Source organism: Dipteris shenzhenensis, chromosome 9 (assembly GCF_047967505.1).
Source record: "Dipteris shenzhenensis isolate YYH24624 ecotype China chromosome 9, Dip_SZ_1.0, whole genome shotgun sequence".
Lineage (NCBI taxonomy): Eukaryota > Viridiplantae > Streptophyta > Polypodiopsida > Gleicheniales > Dipteridaceae > Dipteris > Dipteris shenzhenensis.
The window spans coordinates 58,653,291-58,674,291 of record NC_141604.1 but is presented as its reverse complement, the minus strand read 5'-3'; the positions used below and the strand labels follow the sequence as shown (position 1 = coordinate 58,674,291).

Here is a 21,001-nt window from a genome sequence, read left to right as displayed (position 1 = left end):
ATCATAAGAGATTGAGATTTGTTTGTGACAAGATAATTGAATTGTTTGGAGATGAGACATCATTCTTGATTTCATTGATTTGATTTGATACATCTTTGAATAAATTCATAAAGAATCCATTCATAATTGAATTTGTAAGTCTCTTTCTTTGTCATTGCTTTGTCTTTGTCTTCTTTGTTAAATCTCATTAAAGATAAGATTTAATCTTGAACTTGTGAACCATCTTCATAAAAGCTTAAGGTAGGCTTGTGTGGCTTGTGAATAAAGAGGAAGAAGATGTATTTCCATAAGGTGGAAACAATCTTTCACTTTGCATGACTTAATTCTTCTTCTCTCTTCATGTGCTCTTGCATTCTCTTCTCTTGAGTCCTCTTCTTTTTAAAATGAGCTCACATCTCCTCTATTTATAGGTTCCAAAGGGGATGTGAAGAGTTGTATTCTTGGGAGACTTGAAAAGGTGACTCTGAAATCTGCAACTCTTCAATTCTCAATTGTGAGAGACTCAAATGTATCAATATATTAAGTCTTTCCCTTCTCAAGTGTAAGAAATAGTGAAAAATAGTGAAGAATAGTGAGAAAATAGTGAAAAATAGGGAGTTGATAGGGAAAAATAGGGAGTTTAAGTTGAGGAAATAGGCAAGGAAGGGAAAAGGAAAGGAAGAAAGAAGAACACTTTTGTGTGTATGTCTGACAAATCACAAGGAAATATTGTCACTGATAAGCATATGGAAGGAAAATAGGGAAGAATAGTGAAGGAATAGGGAGTTTATAGTGAGTTTCAGCAGGGGATGGACTTAGAATATTTTTGGACTAGAATTTACAAAAGATATGTTTGGAGGATTGTTATGTAGATATGATGAATATGTGTTGAATGGGAGAAGACCATGAAATAAGAATGAAATCTATAAATACGTGCGCGAGGGAGGTGCTCACTCGCGCACGGGGGGACATTGCACCCAATACTGTGTCGTTATCATCGTTCTCTTCTTTGTTGTAACAGATCTGCGTGTAAAACTCTAACAATGGTATCAGAGCATGGGACTACAGCAAAAGAAGGTGCGGCGTGAAAGCAATGTGCGCGACCAAGCCCCCACCACCCGATTCCGTACAGGAGTACAACATATCGAACATGGGGAACAAGTTTCGAGAAGATAAGCTTCGCCCAAAGTGGAATGTACTTTTTGACTATTTTGAGCACATAAGAAAGAAATCTATAAATACGTGCACGAGGGAGGTGCTCACTCGCGCACGGGGGGAGATTGCACCCAATACTGTGTCGTTATCATCGTTCTCTTCTTTGCTGTAATAGATCCACGCCCCATTTTTCCCAAATTGCCTTAGTTGCTATACTTATTCCCGCTCCACTGTCGAGAGTAGCAACCGATTTAATACACGAAATCTCGACTGGCAAAGTGGTGTTCCCATCATCCTTTCCTTGGTATTCCCCGACTTTGTTCACTGGAATACTAGTCTGGGCTTTCTCCTGTGATGGTATGCGAGGTAACCTATGCAATGCTTCTCTAAGCTCCTTGTGATCATTCCACAACCCTTGATCATCCAAGAGTGTTGCCACTCTATTCCACATTTCCGGTCTTAACTTAAGGAAATCCCCTAATGGTATCATACACGTGATTGGGGCTGACATGAGAGCATGAAGGTTTGTACCATCAAAATCCATAGTCCTTTGTCTTTTCAGAGTCGGGACTTTACGGATCATTGAGCGGATCATTGAGCGACATTCGTACTCCCCTTGGTATGATGGCAAGGTATCTAACGTACACTTGCTCTGTTCAGACTCTATGGTTAGCTCATTAAATCTAGTGGCATTATGTGATGCCTCTTGCATATTAGCCTTTTTCACAATGGGTCCCACTCTTTTAATTTGCCAATTGAATATTCTTACAAAACCTTTTCCAAGGATCTGTCTTTTCTCTCCCCACATCCTCTTGCAGTTCTTTGGCATCCCTAAAAACTAATGCTTTGAAATGATTATCTTTAAAAAGGAAGGGGCTTGTGACTACTAGTCTTTTACATGAAAAGTAAAATACAATTTTGAGAATGGTCTTAAATAGACTGTACCAGTTTGCACCATAGTTATCATAGTTCAATAATACATTCTTTTGTTTCACTAGACATGTAGTCCTCACCCAACACATCCTTTGTTCAAAACACATAGATTATACATTATACATCGAAATATTTCATATTATACACAACAACCTTCACCTGATTCCGTACAGCGCGAGTGAGCACCATCTTAACTTGTTTCCCCATTCTTCATCTACTTCAGGTACATGTGATGTCGGAAAAAGGAAAAAAATAATTATATATATATATATATATATATATATACTCTCTGGATGGCACATCGACAGACAGTTGTCAATTTGCTGCTCTAGCAGGAAGAGGAAATTTCGGATTGTAATTTTGAGCATAGGGTTGTGATCCACACACCTAGGCCATCATCTGATATAAATCTGGCCCTATTTCGAGCTGTTGATGTGCCAACTGTCGATGTGCCAAACAGAGAGCAGGTGGTGAGTTCATAGCTAATTTGACTTTTGCAGGTTGTCCAAATCAGGAATACAAGACCTGTTATCAAACTACAACTTTAGAAAAGTTGAAATTTCTCAAAAAAATTGAACAAAATCGACCAACAGTGCTTCTACTGCTCTAACTGTCCAGTGAACCTATTTTGGCTATGAAGTCAATTTTCAGTGTTTTTTAGTGCAAAATAGGGCTAAGGGAAGCAAAACAACTATGGGCCACACACTATATGTTGTCGACGAGCGCTGACCAACTCCATCCAAACCAAGCCGCAAATGCCGAGGGCTCTTTTGCAAAATCTAGCCAAGTCTCTTTGATGTGTTTCCATGCCATGCAAACTGCAGGAATGCATTGCACACCATCCGTGGAGCAATTTTGGGAGTGCCAAGACATAAGGTTGCAGTTGATTTACACCTGAACATGTGTTGAATGCGCGATATTAGTGGAAAATGCCTCAAGACCTTCTTCGGCATAGTTTCCCCTCAAAGATCTTTACGATATCTGTCAGCGCCACACTTTGGACATTTTTCCAAGTTCTCGTACTCCCTTTGAAAGAGGACACAGTCGTTGGGGCAAGCATGTGCAGAATTATAGTCTACGCCCAACTTTCGGAGTATCTTTCTTGCATCATCTCTGGAGCTCGGCATTGTATTCTGAGACGGCAATATGTGATTCTTCAAAAGCCTACACGTCACACCACGTTGAACATCGAGCAAGCATTGTAAAGATGCAATAGTTGTTTGTTTAAAACATGCACACACATTACCTGAATAGCTCTGTGACGCTTTTATCACTCCAACCAAATGACCCTTGAAGGTTTAGCAACGTAAGAACTGTCTTCAGATGGGAAATCCTCGAGCCTTCATATAAGGGTGTACGAGCCTCTTGCTTCATACCCTCAGCCCCACAGGATCACTTGCCTCAAAAATTGCCTCGAGCATGTCATCCATCTCTTGTTCGAGCATCTCCACGTGTGGATATTTGTTGGCATTCACATCAAGAGCCATAGGCATAGCATTTTGCAATCCTTTAGTGCTCGCCACTTGGTTGGACCGCATGCGAACCCGCCTAACAGGTTGCAGGATTCTTGTGGCTTCCCCAATGTTGGAGTCATAGCCCACATATAAATTTAAAGATACACACAGTCTTTAGACATCCACGTGCTATGATCAATTTACTGATGAAATATGTTGTGCAACCACTTGATCAATAATGGTGGGATTAAACCGTCCGTATTCCTCCACATGTTGCATCATTACACGATGTTGTCGTAGCACCGCCCATTTGCACTGGTGCAAGGACATAACACTGGGTCCACCAGCTCTAAGGTGCGCACATGCATGCCCTACATGAGGCCTTCCCTTCATCTCATCTCCCCTACCGGGAATATGAGGGCCTTCTCAGAGCTGAGGGGCCCAACCTTAATCTATTTGTAAGGATTTGGCGCTGAGTCAGCTAGGCGTGCAAAAGGCAGGAGCTTTTGGCGCCCAAATCCGACGTGGGTTCAATTTATTGGTTTGGGCACAATAGCGGTCTGTAACCGGCCGTTGATTTCGAACACTTCGAACTGCAGAGTCGTGATCTCGTTCTCATTCTCAGGTGTCATGGCATTGCTGAGGCGGATTCTAGCCTCCAGTGCCCGTATCCAGTTTCGGCTTCTCTCATCCTCGGCCCGCCACACCTATGCTTCACCACAGGGGGGTGGCTTCCGGGACATCACCACAGGCATGCTTCACCAACGGGATGCCTTCTCTCTCCGTCGACTTCTCACATCTTCCTCTACCCCATCCTCCTCCGCAGTCGTTCTCCCCCTACCGACCCACCCCAAGGGTCCTCCGCAGGCCGAGGGGAAGGAGGATCTTGTACGTTTTTTGAAGTATCTGGCTAGGTTGAAGTTCCTGTCTGCAGTTCTGGGCTTTCTTTTCACGGTGGTGGCTGTGGATGAATGTTACTGTGTATATCTGGCATGCCGGGGAGATGTCCCAAGCATGTATCATGGGGAATATTTGTGGATCCCTTCTACAAATATGGATACTAAAGCTCTGCTGGACGATGCTCCACAAGGATATTTCTATATGGTGGTTGGATGTCCTGGAATCGGTAAGACTACACAGTTATGTGATGCTGCAAGGGATAGGGGAGCAGCAATTTATCTTGACGGGGCTGCACAACAGTCTTTCAAAGCCATACAGGCGACTATCAATCAAAGGTACAGAAGTCTTCGTCTCAGTTTTATGTCATGGATGCGTTCTGAGTCAGGACTGAAAATCCTTAGCGAATTGTCTTTCTGGGTCAAATTATTTAGACGAAAGCACCTGGTCTTCATAGTTGACCATATTGATAAGCTGGCTGAAGCAGATGTTTTACAGCTAGTTTCATGGGCGAAGACGCAAGCTGATAGTAAGCGCATCAGGGTAATCTTGGTGGGGTCTGAGCAGAGTACCAGGCTAATTTCCAACAGTGACACCAGAACCAGAGGTGAACTTGTGCTGTGTTATCCTCCAAGCGCTCATGAGACAAGGGAGGCTCTGAGAAAGTTCATGAGTACCCAACCAGATATGTATAACCTGGATGTTGAGAAGTGTCTCTACCTCCGAGGGACATGCCCAACTGAGTATCAGGGTAAAAATTTCCTCGCCACAGAAGAGTATATAATGAAGCAGTTCACAGCAAAGCATGCCAGATTTGAGTGGCAAGGCAGGGATTTCCGTGATGTAGATTTTTGGTTTGCGCTTTTAGTGGCAGGATCTAATGGCGTGTCATTGGTGGAAGACGTGGGATTGGGGGAAAACGGGTCTCTCCAAGAGACGCAGTACTATGTCCCTGACATAGACAAGGTACTGTCTGAGCCCTGCATTCTTTATTATGAGGATAAGGTGTACTTTATCTCCGGCTGCAGCCGGGAAATGCATGCCGCTTTGGTGCTTAAAGCCTATGAAAGGCAGGTCCGGAGCTCCTCTGCAGAAGTCAAAAGGCTCTCTGCAGGAGTCAAAAGGCTCTGGTTTATGAAACTGGCAAGAGAAAAAGAAAAGTTGGCGGCGGCAAAGGAGAGGATTGCGAAAATTCAAGAGTGCATGTCTAGTAAGTCATATGAGGCTTATGGCCCTTTATAGCAGACAGAAGGACCATTAAGACTGAGTCGGTGTGAGTGGTGTATGTGAGACACCAGCAGAGGGGAAAGGGAACAAGAGTACATGAAGTGGAAGAGCACATATAGTTCAATGTGTGATGCATGTAAGTTTGCCCCCTGGCACGTGTTTTTTTTGGGATAGATATCTCTGTGTCTCCTTGGGTTGCACATGTTTTTTTTTTTTCGGGATAGATATTTCTATGAGATATCCTTGGGACAATCAAGCTTGACATCTTTCTTGGATGTTTGGTATAATGTTAAACGTGGTGCAATTTGATGGCTTCACTTGTTATAGGCTTATTTAATCATTCATATGTATGACTTGGCTTTCATTTTGGGATGTTGGGGCAGTGTTTTCTACATCATCATGACTGATTTCAACTTTTGGAATGTTTAAAATGATAAAAAGTAAGTTCATCTTTGGTATTTCAGCTTTTGGAACGTTTAGAATGATAAAAAGTAAGTTTTATAGAAGTGGGGAGCTGAAAAACCCACTTAATTCTTAGTTCAAGGCTCTTTTTGTAAATGTGGCTTGGTCCATCTTAAAGTAGGGGTTGATGTTCTAACTCAAAGTAAACTTTGTTTAGTCTTTAAGTTTGATTTGTAACTCTTTCTTGCTCCAATTGATTATAGAGTTAGTTTAGTTCTTTCCTATGTTTGTGTTTCTTTGTTGACATAGAGTAGTCTTGGAGTGCTAGACTCTATCATGACTGAGTATGCCCATCACCTTCGGAGAGTGATAGGAACTCAATTAGTGGTTTTATAAAGTATATTCTTTTAAAATAACCTTACACAAATCTGCACCTACTCTTGGGCACTGATGACGTGAGTGGAGATGTCGTAGCTTATTGTCCACGCTATGCATGATAGAGTTGATGAACCTACACTTCATGTCTGGACGAACATTGGAGTTAAAGGTTGCACTTTGGAGTCCTATTCTTTTTAAAGTTTAGCTTAATGTTTTGTTCTTGTTTGTAAGTGCTCTACGACTAGAGTTTATAGTTCTTTGTTTTGCTATTTTGTGTTATTGATTAGTATAGCAGTAGAGTAGTTGTAAGTTCTTATTATTAATGATCAAGTCTTTGTATGATTGTGTGCGTGTGTCTGTTTATGTTTATTTTTGGAAGGTTCCTTTGATTAGGTAATTGTTTTGTAAAAGTTTTCGTTTTCTAGTTTTTGTTGTTTTGTTTGTTTTGTTTTGTATTTGTTTTGCATCTTTATTTTTGTTTTTGTCTTTTTTAAATTTTTATTAATTTTAATAAATAAATAAATATATTTTAGGTATTGTTTTTTGTTTTTTGTTAATGTCTTAGTTAAGAGTCTTCTTTTGATATCTTTCGGCTTTGATAAAGCTATTCGTCAGCGTTGGACTCCTGACGTGTCCTCTTTTACAAATGCCAGTTGAAGTTTTAACGGTAAGACTTCGCTAATGATTCATATCCGAGTTGTTCCATTAATGTCTCAAGTATCCATAGTGACGGCTTGCATCACTTATTTTTAACTTTGAAGCAAGAAGCAATGCAAAAAGCCATACGTGACTAACATTCATCCGTTTTTGTCACTTTTCTTGACTAACCTTTTGAAGCAATCGACTTGTGAACGGATTTTTCATGACTACAATTGACTGTCATTTTTGCTAACCTTACTTGTGCAGTAACACCACCACCACCAAAAGACAAACTCGGACACTCTCAACACTGCACTTTCAAGCATGTCCGAGTTTAGACAGGGGGGATTGTTTCAGTAGAAACAGTGAGCTTAATGAAGCAAAAAAGGCAGATTAAAGAAGATGGAGAGAGTAGAAGAGAAGAGTATGGACGGCGGACTGACGGAAGTGGTAAAGGTAGAAGTGGGAAATGGGTCAACATCTTTTGAATCTTGTGTCTAAGCCTTTATGCCAAAGTGCATTATAATATATTTTAGCCGGATGTGGGCTCGAAAGAGTTCCAACTTGTAATTATGTAAGCCGTGCTAATGAAACATGAAATAACATAGTATGTGGCAGTGGTGTTCGAATTTTGTAATCATCACACTGCTTCACATAACTGTGAATCTCTTCCTTCATGGATGATGGTGGGCCACCAAACTCCTAACCATAGAACTCTCTTAAGTGTCTGGTTCCAATGCATAAGCGTAAAACTCTATCCGGGCCTTGAGATTATTGTGAGAAGAATCGTGTCATGAACCAACTCTTTCTTGTCTATGATTGGCTAGGGTACATCCAATTGACCAATGGTCATCATCGAGACATACTCTTCTCTCCATCTTGGAATCATCTCTATATTGAAGAGATATGTATCATCTGGCATATCGTCATCAATGCCTAGTGGTGCTTCTCCATTGAGAAGACGAGACAAATAATTTGCTCTCTTATGCGTAGTTTCTTTATTTACAACCACAGTAAAGTCGAACTCTAGTAAGATGATAAACCATCTCACTATACGTCCAGTGTTACATGGCTTATTCATATATATATATATATATATATGCATACATACATACATATATAGATATATAGACATATATACGTACATACATATATTGTGGAGATATATATATATATATATAGGTGTATATATATACGTATATATTTCAGATTTTCATGCAGATTGAAGTAGAACCAATTTCAGATTTACAAATGAAAGGGCAACCACACTCTCAACAGATTTTCATGTCTCTAGAGAAGAATATAATTAGATCTTGGGAGGCTTTTCGAAGAAGAGAGCAAAGAGCCGTGGCAAAACATAAGACCAAAACGGTCCCACTATCAGATGAAGATCGAAGGAACATAGCAATATATATATATATATATATATATATAAAATCCACAACAAACTTACCCATAAATGGTCTTAAAATATCATTCATAAGCATCATGAAAATAGCTAGAGCATTAGTCAATCCAAAAGGCATAACTAAATACTCATAAATGACCAAATCTAGTGTGAAAAGCTGTTTTATGTACATCTTCTTCTCTTACTCTTATCTAATGGTAGCCACTCTTTAAATCTAAATTAGTGGCACCCCCAAGAGCATCTAAGAGATCGTCTATCCCAGGCATAGGATAATGATGCTTTGCAGTAATTTTATTAAGGGCTCTATAGTCTACAAGAGCCAACCTTTTTCTTTACAAGTAACATTGGTGAGGCAAAAGGTGAGTAGCTGGGACGAATCAATCCTTTGCTGAGGTACTCATCCACGACCTCTCTGACCTCGTTCTCCTCCTTGAGACTCATGCAGTATGGGGGTCTAGCAACTGGATTAGCTCCTGGAATGAGCTCAATCCTAGCTCCACGTTCCTGCAAGGAGGCAATCCAATAGGTAACTCAAATTTGAAAACGTCTGGGAACTCAACTTTTATCTTATTTGAAAGATCTAAAGCTGATGTGGTGAAACTACCACTATCCTTGGATTAACTTTAGAAACATTAACTATGTAGCAAAGATAAATGTACTTACATTCAAGCTTGAGCATCTTGGTTGCCTTGAGCACATTAGCTTCTGGAAAGTCCGACTAATCAAGAGGCGTCTACCCTCATGCTCGAATTGGATGACATGTGAGGAGAAGTTGATGGTGGGCTTCTTCCAAGCATACACTGCTTGCCAAGATCTAAGTCGAATCTTGCAAGCCACGTTATTTTGAAATCCAATCTGTCTTCGTAGGACTAGATCTGAAAGGGGGGACCAACTACTTATTGATCCCACACTTTTGTGCCCTTGCTGTCCGCAAGCTCCATTGTGTAGCTATAGTTTGATGGCTGCGTTTGGAGCTTAAGCCTCTTGACAAGCCTTGAGCTTATGACATTATGTGTGGAGACCGTATCGAAAAGGATCTTGACTGGCATTCCTTGCACAGTCCCTTTAAGAACAATAAGCTCTGTATCAGGAAATTGATAGCCCTTCTGTGCCCCAGGTGATAACACCGCGTGTGGCACTGAAGATACCTTCTTGGTAACAGATTTAGCTAAAATGTGATTTGAATAATCTTGTTGGGATTCATCCAACAAATCATCCTCGCTCTCCTCCGATTCTTGCATAGGATTAAGCATCATATTAGCTGTGATCTTGGATTTCTTAGGGCAATCTTTAAATTTGTGCTGCCCCAAATATCCATAACACAGCCCTTCCTTCATAGCTTTATCCCGCTGCTGCTACGGAGTGAGTACTAATTATAAGCTCTCTCTGCCATAGCGGATACTTTTCTTTTTGTCCCCTTAGCTATCTTAATCATATGTAATGCTCTATTGTTCTTACCCTTGCCCTCACTAGCAGAAGGTAAAGTAGAGGGATAAGGGGCCGCTGGGCGAGGTGTACGTGTCCATGAGGATTTCTAGCCGCCACCCTAAGGGAATTTCTTGCCATCCTCAAGAACTAAAGCTAACTCTACGGCCTCGTTCGAAGTAGCATATTTTTCTTTTCGTACCAGGGGCCAATTGGTTCTCATATGCTCAAGATATGGTGGCTTGAAATTGAATAGTTGAAGAGGGTGATGTGCTAAAAATTCCGTTGCAATGGAAATTTGGAGAGAATGATGGGGAGGCTCTCAGAGCTTGGAAAATGGGAGGAAATAATCCCACATGAGAGAAAAAGGTCAAGGACCTCTGGGCTATAAGAAGCAAAGGGAGCACACACTTCTCCCACACAAAAGAGTGTGTAGAAGGCTCTCTTGCTCCTCACGCTGGCTCCTTGTGGGCGTTGCTTGGGCTGCCGTGCGTGGTTTTCTTGACGTCCGTGAGTTGACTTCTGTGATGGACTTGTCCTCTTGCTCCCACATGCCTAGAGAGAGAAATACTATCTATTAGAGAGAGATGTACCTCCTAGACATCTTTTGAGGAAGAAAAGTGACCTTTGAAAGTGACCCCAAAGAGAAAGAGTGGAGAGAGAAGATAACCCAAGCTTTCATTAAAGCTTCATGAGGAAGATGCACGCTCAAATACCAAGTGTAAGAGGGCAAATTAGAAGTTGTGTGTGCTACTCACCTCCCAACCAATATAGCCCATGAGTTTCCAAAAATGAGAGACCCTTAAGCATCTTCTCACCTCCCACTCTAGGAAAAGGTAAAAGTGCTCTCTTAGCCCCCATTCCCGCACTCCTTGGCTAACCCCTAAGCTACAGACCTTGGCCCACTTGGTCCTTGCCCGTGCACACACTATAAGCTACAGACCTTGGCCCACTATAAGCTACAGACCTTGGCCCACTATAAAGAGAAAGAGAAAATCGTGTAAAGCTTAAAAATTCATCAAAATAAAATTTTGATGGCAATTATCATGAGTGCATGACTCTTTTTGTAATGATTTATATTTAATTAGGGTGACCTTTTTGATAAGTAATTTGAATTTATTTAGGATTTCTCTCTCTACACACACACATACTCGGACACTTGGACACAAATATTGTTTTCTTTCACACCTCTATCTCTCTCTCTCTCTCTCTCTCTCTATATATATATATATATAATGTAATATATATATATATATATATATATGTTGCTACACTCTTCAATGGAAGATGCACACACGATAGTTATTTAACGATGTTATTGACAAAGGGATTTAGATGTACATCCTTGGTCTTATTTCATTTTCGAAGAAATTTCAAACTTTGTGTTAAAGATGCTACACTTTCTATTGTATAGTTAGTGGTCACATACATGGTGATAATATATGCTAAGAGAACAACCATTTTGGCAAATACACTAGAAGGACAAGTTTAGTAGAGCTATGTTCTTTGAAGTTGAACACTTCATTTACAATTTATTACACATTGAGTTTCCCATCAATATATTTAAAGTTCCATGGCTTGGTAATCGCCCTTTAAGGTACTAGCTTCTATATGAATTTCAATCACCTATTGCTTGGTTCTCTTACAATCCTACACATCGATCGATCGCTCGCATGATGGTTGTAGACTACATGCGATGAATTTCTATATGATCGATCGCATGATGGTTGGAGACTACATCTTTTAAGTATAGAGTCTAAAACCTCACCCTTTGAAAAATAATATAAAAACTACATTAAACTCTTGTTTTCTCTTTTTTTTAAATATATGATTTTAAAAAATAAACTGTACATGTTTTTACAATTAAATAAAAACTTCCCTAATTTGAAAAATAATGTAAAAACTATTTTAATCTCTTTTTTTAAATTAAAAAAATAGATGATTTTAAAATACAAAAATGTATACATTTTGACATTTAATTTAAAACTTCACTAACTTCAAAAATAATATAAAAACTACTTTAAACTCTTGTTTTCCTTTTTTTTATAAATGATTTTTAAAAACAAAATTTAAACATTTTTATTTAAATAAAAACTTCACTAATTTGAAAAATAACATAAAAACTACTTTAATCTCTTTTTTTTTAAATATATGAAATATATACGTTTTGACATTTAAATAAAAACTTCACTAATTTGAAAAATAATATAAAAACTACTTTAAACACTAGTTTTCTTCTTTTTTTATAGATAATTTTTAAAAACAAAATTTAAACATTTTATATTTAAATAAAAACTTCACTAATTTGAAAAATAACATAAAAACTACTTTAATCTCTTTTTTTTTAAAAGATGATTTTAAAATACAAAATATATACGTTTTGATATTTAATTTAAAACTTCACTAACTTGAAAAATAAGATAAAAACTACTTTAAAAGCTTGTTTTCTTTTTTTTAAAAGATGATTTTTAATAACAAAATTTAAACATTTTTATATTTAATTAAAAACTTCACTAATTTAAAAAATAACATAAAAACTACTTTAATCTCTCTTTTTTTTTATAGATAATTTTAAAAAATAAAATATATACGTCTTGACATTCAAATAAAAACTTCATTAACTTAAAAAATAACATAAAAGCTACTTTAAACTCTTGTTTTCTTTTCTTTTGATAGATGATTTTTAAAAACAAAATTTAAACATTTTTATATTTAAATAAAAAATTCAATAACATAAAAACTACTTTAATCTCTTTTTTTTAATAGATGATTTAAAAAATAAAATATATATGTTTTGACATTTTAAATAAAAACTTCACTAATTTGAAAAATAATATAAAAACTACTTTAAACTCCTGTTTTCTTTTTTTTAAAAGATGATTTTTGAAAACAAAATTTAAACATTTTTATATTTAAATAAAAACTTTGTTAATTTAAAAAATAACATAAAAACTATTTTAATCCTTTTTTTAATAGATGCTTTTAAAAAATAAAACATATACATTTTGACATTTAAATAAAAGCTTCAGTCATTTAAAAAATAATTTAAAAAAACTTTAAAATGCATTTTAAATTTTCAAATATTTTATAATTAAATTACATTTTCATATAAACTAAAATTTAAATAAATTTTTGCAAAAAAAAATTGCTACACTTAAAAAAACCTTACCTGGAATCTCCCACTCCGTCCATCTCTATCGCTCTGTCGATCTTCGTCCGTCGTTCTTCATTGCTCTAGCAATTCTGTCAATTTCGATGAGGAGGAGCTCGATGGAGGTTTGAATAATGAGGGGCTCAATCGAGGTCCCTCTCTTTATATAGGAAAATTTAGGGTTTCAAAATACCACGATCGTGGTATTTCACACAAACATATCATGCCATGCATTGCCATGTCTATACATGCATATGTGGTTGTCCACGTGCATTACCACGATCGTGGTATTTGTGCCATGTATAATCCTAGATGTTTCTCCATGTAAGGAAATCATTCCATGTCAAGTCTAGCCACTAGCCATGTAGGATGCCACATACCTCGATCGTGGTATTTAGCATGCCTCCATGTCATTGGTCTAGCATACCACAATCGAGGTATGTGGACTTGCCACAATACCTCAATCGTGGTATGTCAGCTGCTGCTACTGCCAGCACACTGCGCTGAATTTAGCTCCCACACCTACACGTCCCCTAAAGCCCTTGCTATAGTCTTGGAGGCGTGCGTTGAGTTGCACACACTAAATGCACTGGCCGCACATGCCACAAACCTTCCATGCTCCAGTCCTTGCACCTCCCCTCACGGATCATGCGGTGTCGTGTCTGTCCAAACCCGCAGCACCTGTGTGCTCTAAGCCTCTAAGTTCGAACTACCTCTAAATGGCTAAGCCTCAGTACTATAGCTGCCAGTCTTGCCACAGTGCAAGGCCACTATCCTCTTCTCATCGCTGTTCCCATCCACATACGTTGGTGATTGGATGTACACAACCAACGAGGCTCGTACCCAATGTGGATCTCTCCATCACCTCAAGCCCTCGATGGATTCATAGGTCTTTAATGCTCACACTCTCTCTTTCATACGTTTTTTAACCTCCTTCTCTCTTTCCAGTTCACGGACTTTGTAAATCTCTTCTTTACCTCACTAGTTTCCTTTAGCTATTTAATTTCCCCCTTTCTCGAATTCCTTTCTAATTACTCTCTTATTTCCCTAACACTTCCCTTTTTCTTTTCTCCTGAAATCACCCCCCCCCCCTTTTTTCAAATTAATAATATTATTTTTTCACCTCCTTAGCCCATTTAATTATTGTTTCTTCTCTTTACCTTACCTTTAGATTATTTTCTCTTTTTAACCTCTTCTAAACCCCCTTGTTTAAATCCCTTTCTCCATAACCATACTTTTAAACTTTCCATATTCATTTACATCCACATCCCTTTAATTAACCCCCCCCCCCTCTTTTTCTTTTAAATTGTATTAAAATCCCCCCACTCCTTCCCCCCTTTTTTTAATCCCCTTTATTTTACATTAATTACTTTTCCCCCCCATACAAAGGTTCTTAATTTCTCTCTTTAAACCTCTATACTGATTGTATTACCCAAACAAATCTTGCTTTTTACATTTAATCTTGATAAGTTGATGGGCAAGGTGTTGATTTTTATTGTGACTCCGATAACAAGGGAGGGGTGTTTATGTCACTAGTCTTCCCAATTAAAGTTAAAACTAGTTCTCACTATTTTGCTTGTTGGATGGTGGAAAGTAGGCAGATTCCCCTCTTCAATCAAAATGATGTTGCCAATGAGCTCAACTCCTCACATTTCCTTTTTCTTAAGAAAATTGTTCACCCTCTAGTGATGCTACTTCATTCTTAGTGGATGTTTGTTTTAAAGTTATCAATAAACATTTCTCATTCTTACTCTAAATTGTCTTCTTTTCACTATGGAAAGGGGTGTTGTAAATGTCTTCTAAACACACACACGTTCCCCTGCAACTTTGGACGGTTGCACATAGGACTTTTAAGTCATCAAGGCCTTTCTTTGGCTTTTTGACTCCCTGATCTAACTTAGTTCTCCTTTTCTCCCTTCTTTTCAGAAACATTATTAATCAAAGACCCTCAATAACCCACTTCGTGTTGCCTCTCCCGCTTCTCAAGATGTACTCTCCTGTTTCCAAGTTTTTGAGTTCTTTTCTTATATTAGGACTCACGATCTCAACGCTCTTGCAAAAAACTCCCCCTTACTCATCAAAACCCTCTCCTTCAATGATTGGGTTAAACTTCTGAAATTCTCCTGCACTGAAACGGATGGCGCTCTTGCAAGACTTCAAAGAGTCACTTCTAATCTTTCTGTAATTGACCTCAATGATACTACTGCTCTTAATGAGTATCACTCCATTATCCCTAGCCTCGCCAACAACATACTCATCCTCAACGGTGCTTTTCCCCTCCACATCCCATTGGCCTTGCCCCTCCCAACAGCACTTTTCACTTCATCAACCTTGACCTCCTCTCCCCTATGGATAAAGCTTCCTTTGAGACCCTCTCCTAGTCTCACTCCCAGCGTCCTCAACCCCTCGATGACAAGGAACTTAAGAACTTCGCTTCACGTGTACCACTTCTCCCTTCCAGATACATCGAAATGAAGGCCCTTTTGCTTGATCACAAAATTCGATGCCTTGATAATCTCTGCTTCCTTGCCCCTTTCTCCATTCAGTCTCTCACCTTCATTTGTAACCTCTCTTCCAAAGAGGTGGAGCAATGCAAAAATAACGTGTGGAGTTAAAGGCAGTGCTGTACCTTAACCCTGGTTATGTACAATACTCAAACACATATATATATGGATTAATTAGAAGATTAGGGTGTTTTGCGCCCACTAAAACTTGTGTCTCTCAAGCTCCCTTTCACCCTCTCAACTTTCGTTGTGTCCTCACAATTGGTATCAGAGCTTGGCAGTAGAGCCTGGCGGTAGCGTGAGTAGCCCGGTGCAGCCTCTAGCCCGGAGAGAGAGTGGTGCATCCCAAAGATCCTTGTTCAGCAGCAGGAGGAGCTACATATTTTGGAGCTGCTATAGCAGTTGGAGAGAAAGGGGCAAAATCCTCTTGGGCATTTGTTTTGCTGGGCTGCAAAGTTGAAGGCACAGGATGTAAGCAAATCTTCTTAGACACACATATGTAGCGGCACAAATATCCAGAGTTAGAGATCGAATTTTGACTTGAAGTCTTCAAGGAAGTTGTAGATCAGATTGAGAGCTACATTTTCACTTTTAACATCTCTGTCATCCGAGTTTTCAGCGAAAAGTTACAACTCTTACAAAAAGTGACGAAATTCATTTTCTACGAGGATTGCATGTGTTGGATCTCCATATCCAAGCCAACATTTGCAGTTTTGACACTCCCAGTGGATCCAGAGTGGCCCAAAACTTCTACTTGAGAAGCTGCTTCCGGTTCTGTGAACTTTTGAAGCTGTGGTGAATCTCTGTCTACTCCGCCAAGTCTTCTAAAGTGACAAATAGAATTTGGATCACTTTCATGGATTGTAGCAAATGCAATGGTGCTTCATTCCATGTTACTCCCCATAGGGAATGGTTCTCCACTTATGACAATGGAAAGACAGGTTGTGTGCATCTTGGAAATAATTATGCATGTGACATAGTGGGAGCAGGTGACATAAAGTTTTCTTTTGCAAATAGGTCTGCATTTGTTTTGAAAAATGTGAGACACATGCCTAAGTTAACCAAGAGTCTTATTTCATGGGTCAGCTAGATGATGCTGGTTTTCAGGCCACTTTTGGCTTTCAGAGTTGGAAAATTCAGAAGGGCTCTATGGTTTTGGCCTGGGGTGCCAAGTGTGGAACTTTTTATCCCTTACATGTGTTAATGGTGTATGATCATGTTGTTGTAATAACTGAGCAGCCAAGTACTTCTATGTGGCATTGCAGGTTGGGGCATATGAGCCAGAATGGAATGAAACTCTTATGCCATTTAGGTTATGAACCGCATTTGAGTTTTTTTTATTTTGAATGTTGTGAGCACTATCTCTATGGAAAGCATAATAAATCAGCCCATAAAAGAAGGGGAAAGAAAGAGCTTGAAAGGCTTGATTTGGTGCATTCAGACATGTGTGGTCCCATGCCTACATGGTCATTCGGCGGGGCTGAATACTATGTGACATTCATTGATGATGCAACTAGGAAAGTGTGGGCTTGTGCTATAGCTCGGAAGAGCGATGTGTTCTAGGTATTTCAAAAATGGTTGGCTGTGGCTGAAAATCAGTCAAGTAGAATGCTTAAATGCCAATGGACTGATAATGGTGGAGAGTATATCTCTCATGACTTTCAGCATTTATGTGATACATGTGGGATTAAGAGGGAGCTCACATCCCCTCGTACTCCAGAGCAAAATCCAGTTGCAGGAACAGATGAACCACACCATTCAGGAAAGGTTGCAATGTATGCTTTCCAATGCAAGTCTTTCTGGTGGTTTTTGGGCTAAGGCAATGAAGACTGTAGTGCATGTGATCAATAGATCACCTAGTAGGAGTTTGGATGGTGGTATTCCTAAAGAGGCATGGAGTGGCAAGAAGCCCTCTTACTCTCATTTGCGTATATTTGGGTGTGAGGCATATGCACATGTGCCAAAAGAGCTTCAGAAGAAGCTAGATCCTAAGTCTAGGAAATGCATCTTTCTGGGTTATGGTAAAAGTGTAGAGATGGGCTATCATCTTTGGGAGCCAAAAGCAAAGAAAATCATACGAGGCCATGATGTGGTCTTTAATGAGAAGAAGATGCATAAGACACCCATGAGGGATGTGGAAATGAGGAGAATCACTTTCTAGGATGTGAATCCACCCGCATATGTTGATACATAGCAAGTTGTCCATGCACCGAATGTGCAGGAAATGGTTCCACTAGGTACTCCCACAGGTACACAATCAAGGGCAAATGATGGATCATCTATTAGTGGTAGTGATGAGCCAAATGTGGCTGATATACAGGTGGGACAGCAAGCTGAAAGGCCCTTGAGAAGCACATCTAGAGTGTCTAGACCGCTTGAGAGATTTGTTCCAAGGGTAGACTATGTGATGCTTACTGATTGCAGGGAGCCTTCTTGCTACAGAGAGGCTATGATGCGCGAGGATCAGTGCAAGTGGGAGTATGCTATGCAATCAGAGATGAGTTTACTCATAAAGAATAAGACTTGGGACTTGGTTTCTTTGCCACATGGAAAGAAAGCATTGCCATGTAATGGGTCTACAAGATGGATGTCATATAGGTGATGATGTGCCTAAGTACAAGGCCCGTTTGGTTGCTCAAGGGTTCAAGCAAGAGAAGGGTGTGGACTTTAATGAGATATTCTCTCTAGTTGTGAAGATGACCACACCTAGATGTGTACTTGGACTTGTGGCAATAGAGGATATGGAGTTTATGCAGATGGATGTAAAGACAACTTTCTTGCATGGGGATTTGCATGAGGAAATTTACATGATACAACCGGAAGGCTTTGAAGAAAATGGCAAAGAGCATTTGGTTTGCAAGCTAAAAAAGAGTCTCTATGGCCTTAAGCAAGCACCTAGAGAATGGTATCACAAGTTTGATGTCTTCATTCGGTCCCAAGGTTTCAGAAGAAGTGAGATTGATCACTGCCTCTACACTAAAAGGGCTCAGGAAAATAGCCTAATATTCCTGGCACTTTTTGTGGATGATATGTTATTGGTGAGCTTAATGCATTGAAGGCCAAGTTGCATGAGGCCTTTGACATGAAGGGTTTTGGACCTGCAAGTCATATTCTTGGTATGCGCATCATGCGTGACCGGAGTAGGAAACTCCTTTGGCTTTCACAGAAGGAGTATGTTACAAAAGTGTTGCAGCATTTCAATATGGAGGGGGGGAAGGCAGTAAGTACTCCATTGCCTCCATATATGAAACTGAGTCAGGTAGATAGTCCCAAATCAGATGAGGAGAGGGCCATGATGGCCAAGGTTCCTTATGCATCAGCAGTTATGCATTAGCGGTTGGGAGTCTTATGTATGCTATGATAGCTCTACTAGACTGGACATTGCATTTGTAGTGGGAGTTGTTAGCTGTGGTATATGGCTACTCCAGGAAAGAGGCATTGGGAGACATTTAAGTGCATCATGAGGTATATAAAGGGTACCAAGGAGGTGTGTATTTGCTTTGGCTGAGGAGAGATACGTGTATTTGGGTACACAGATTTCGACTATGCAGGGCATGTGGATAGCAAGAGATCCACTTCTGGTTATGTGTTCACCTTTGTAGGTGGTGTAGTGTCGTGGATGTCTCATGCATAGAAGTGCATCGCTTTGTCTACCACAGAGGCCGAGTATGTTGCAGCCATAGAGGGTTGCAAGGAGGCTATATGGCTTGATTGGCTAGTGAGAGATTTGGGGATTCATACAGGTGTACCGACATTGCATAGTGATTCCATGAGTGCTATTCAGCTAGCACAGAATCTGTTATTCAAGCTAGCTCTCATTGCTAGACCCAATCAAAAGGTATCCCCATGGGCTTCTCTTCTTTACCTCTTTGGTGCCACCTTTACCTGACTTCCTTCGAATTCAAGTTCATAAAGAAACTAGCATGTCTTGGCCATTCCCACTTCCTCCCTCTCTTTCTTCTTACTTTTAGGTATGTCGACGACATCCTCTTCATCAATAATCCCATCATTACTAAATTTCTTGACCCCTCTAGACCTCTCACTGATGATGACCCTCTTACCATCTACCCACTTCACATCATCTCCTTCAAATGTAGCCTGACCTCCTCTTTTATTGACACCAACCAAAATCTCATAGGACTCTCTTGCACCTTTTTAAACACTCACATCTCTTTTTCCCCCCGTTTTCTCAGAGAATTTTTTTCTACATTTGTTTGGAAGAAAAAACTCCTCAACTTTCCCATCGTCTCCCTTATCTACTACCATAGCAACCGACCATTCTCCTCCTCTTACAAAGTCTGCCTAGCCTTCATTCTCCCTATCCTTTACTTATGTTCTAATGAATTTGAAGCCTTTTTTCATATCTCATTACTTATTGACATTTGTAAAGACAACGACTTCCTCCCCCGCAGAATCAAAAAAACTATTTACGACTACATTGCCTTGAACTCCTTTCCACATCTTAAATTAAATTTACACACACTTCCTTCCCTTTTCGGGTAGACAATAGGCACTCAGTGATGACCTACTATCTCACTCTTAAATTTACACACACTCAGTGATGACCTACTATCTCACCTTGTTGTGATGTACTGTACCGGGCCAAAGGCGGGTACACACACACACACACACTTCCTATTCCTTTCCCCCTTTACATTCGATTTACCCTATTCCCCTTATTTTCCTTATTAATTTTCCCTTTTACTAGTACTTTCTCCCAATTTCTCCCTAATTTCCTTTTGTAAAGAAAATTAGTAAAATTTTCCCTTATTTTTCTTTTGCTTTTTTAACCCCCATTTTTTTCCCAATTTTCTCCCTTACTATCTTGCTATCCTTTTAATTTTTTCCTCTAAACCCCCCCCCCTCCCTTGCACTTTCCCTTTAATGATTCCCTTAATTTCTTAAATTCACTTTCCTTTATCTTACCTTTCTTCCATTTTCCCCTTTATATTCCTTGGTCTCCTTTATTATTTCCTTTATTTTTTCCTTTTTCCCCTCATTTCCCTTTCCTTTTTAAATTTTAATTAAATTTTTTCTTCTAATTTCATGTAATTTTCTCCTATTTTTCTAACACTTTTTTCTCCCTAATTTCCTTTTTTACGAAAGAATATTAATAAACTCTCCTTTTATTATTTATTTATTTTTCCTTGTTTTTCCTACTCATTTTCTTTCTTTTATTTAATTCTACTTAGTTAAACCTCCTAAACTATTCCTAAACCCCTTTAATTTAAACTCCCTAAATGTAACTTTTTTTACAAAACTCTCTATTAACTACTTCTTAAGTGACCCGACTTCTAACTCTCCATTTTCTCGAGTCCCAACTCTCTATTTCCCAACCCTTCCCTTCATCGACCTATGGACTCCCTCCCCTATAAAAAACCTCTTCCTCTCACCTAGTTCCTCCCACTCATCCTTACCTCAAACTCCATGCTCCCCTACTCCCTTGTAG

At 39.3% G+C, this 21,001-nt stretch overlaps 1 protein-coding gene and 2 pseudogenes across 1 annotated transcript; 1 reads left to right on the top strand and 2 right to left on the bottom strand.

Moving 5' to 3' along the window:
* Nucleotides 1-3,029: 3,029 nt before the first annotated feature.
* Nucleotides 3,030-3,605, bottom strand: LOC147898902 (uncharacterized; annotated as a pseudogene).
* A 494-nt stretch (nucleotides 3,606-4,099) lies between these two features.
* Nucleotides 4,100-5,962, top strand: LOC147898901 (uncharacterized). The gene has a single exon (XM_087379394.1). The coding sequence runs from the start codon at nucleotides 4,152-4,154 to the stop codon at nucleotides 5,658-5,660; it is 1,509 nt and encodes a 502-aa protein (XP_087235520.1). The 5' UTR covers nucleotides 4,100-4,151; the 3' UTR covers nucleotides 5,661-5,962.
* Nucleotides 5,963-8,775: 2,813 nt separating this feature from the next.
* Nucleotides 8,776-9,728, bottom strand: LOC147898900 (uncharacterized; annotated as a pseudogene).
* Nucleotides 9,729-21,001: the final 11,273 nt, after the last annotated feature.

Bases quoted from the DNA above. Each gene is read 5' to 3' on its own strand.
- LOC147898901 (XM_087379394.1), top strand. From the start codon at position 4,152: ATGGCATTGCTGAGGCGGATTCTAGCCTCCAGTGCCCGTATCCAGTTT.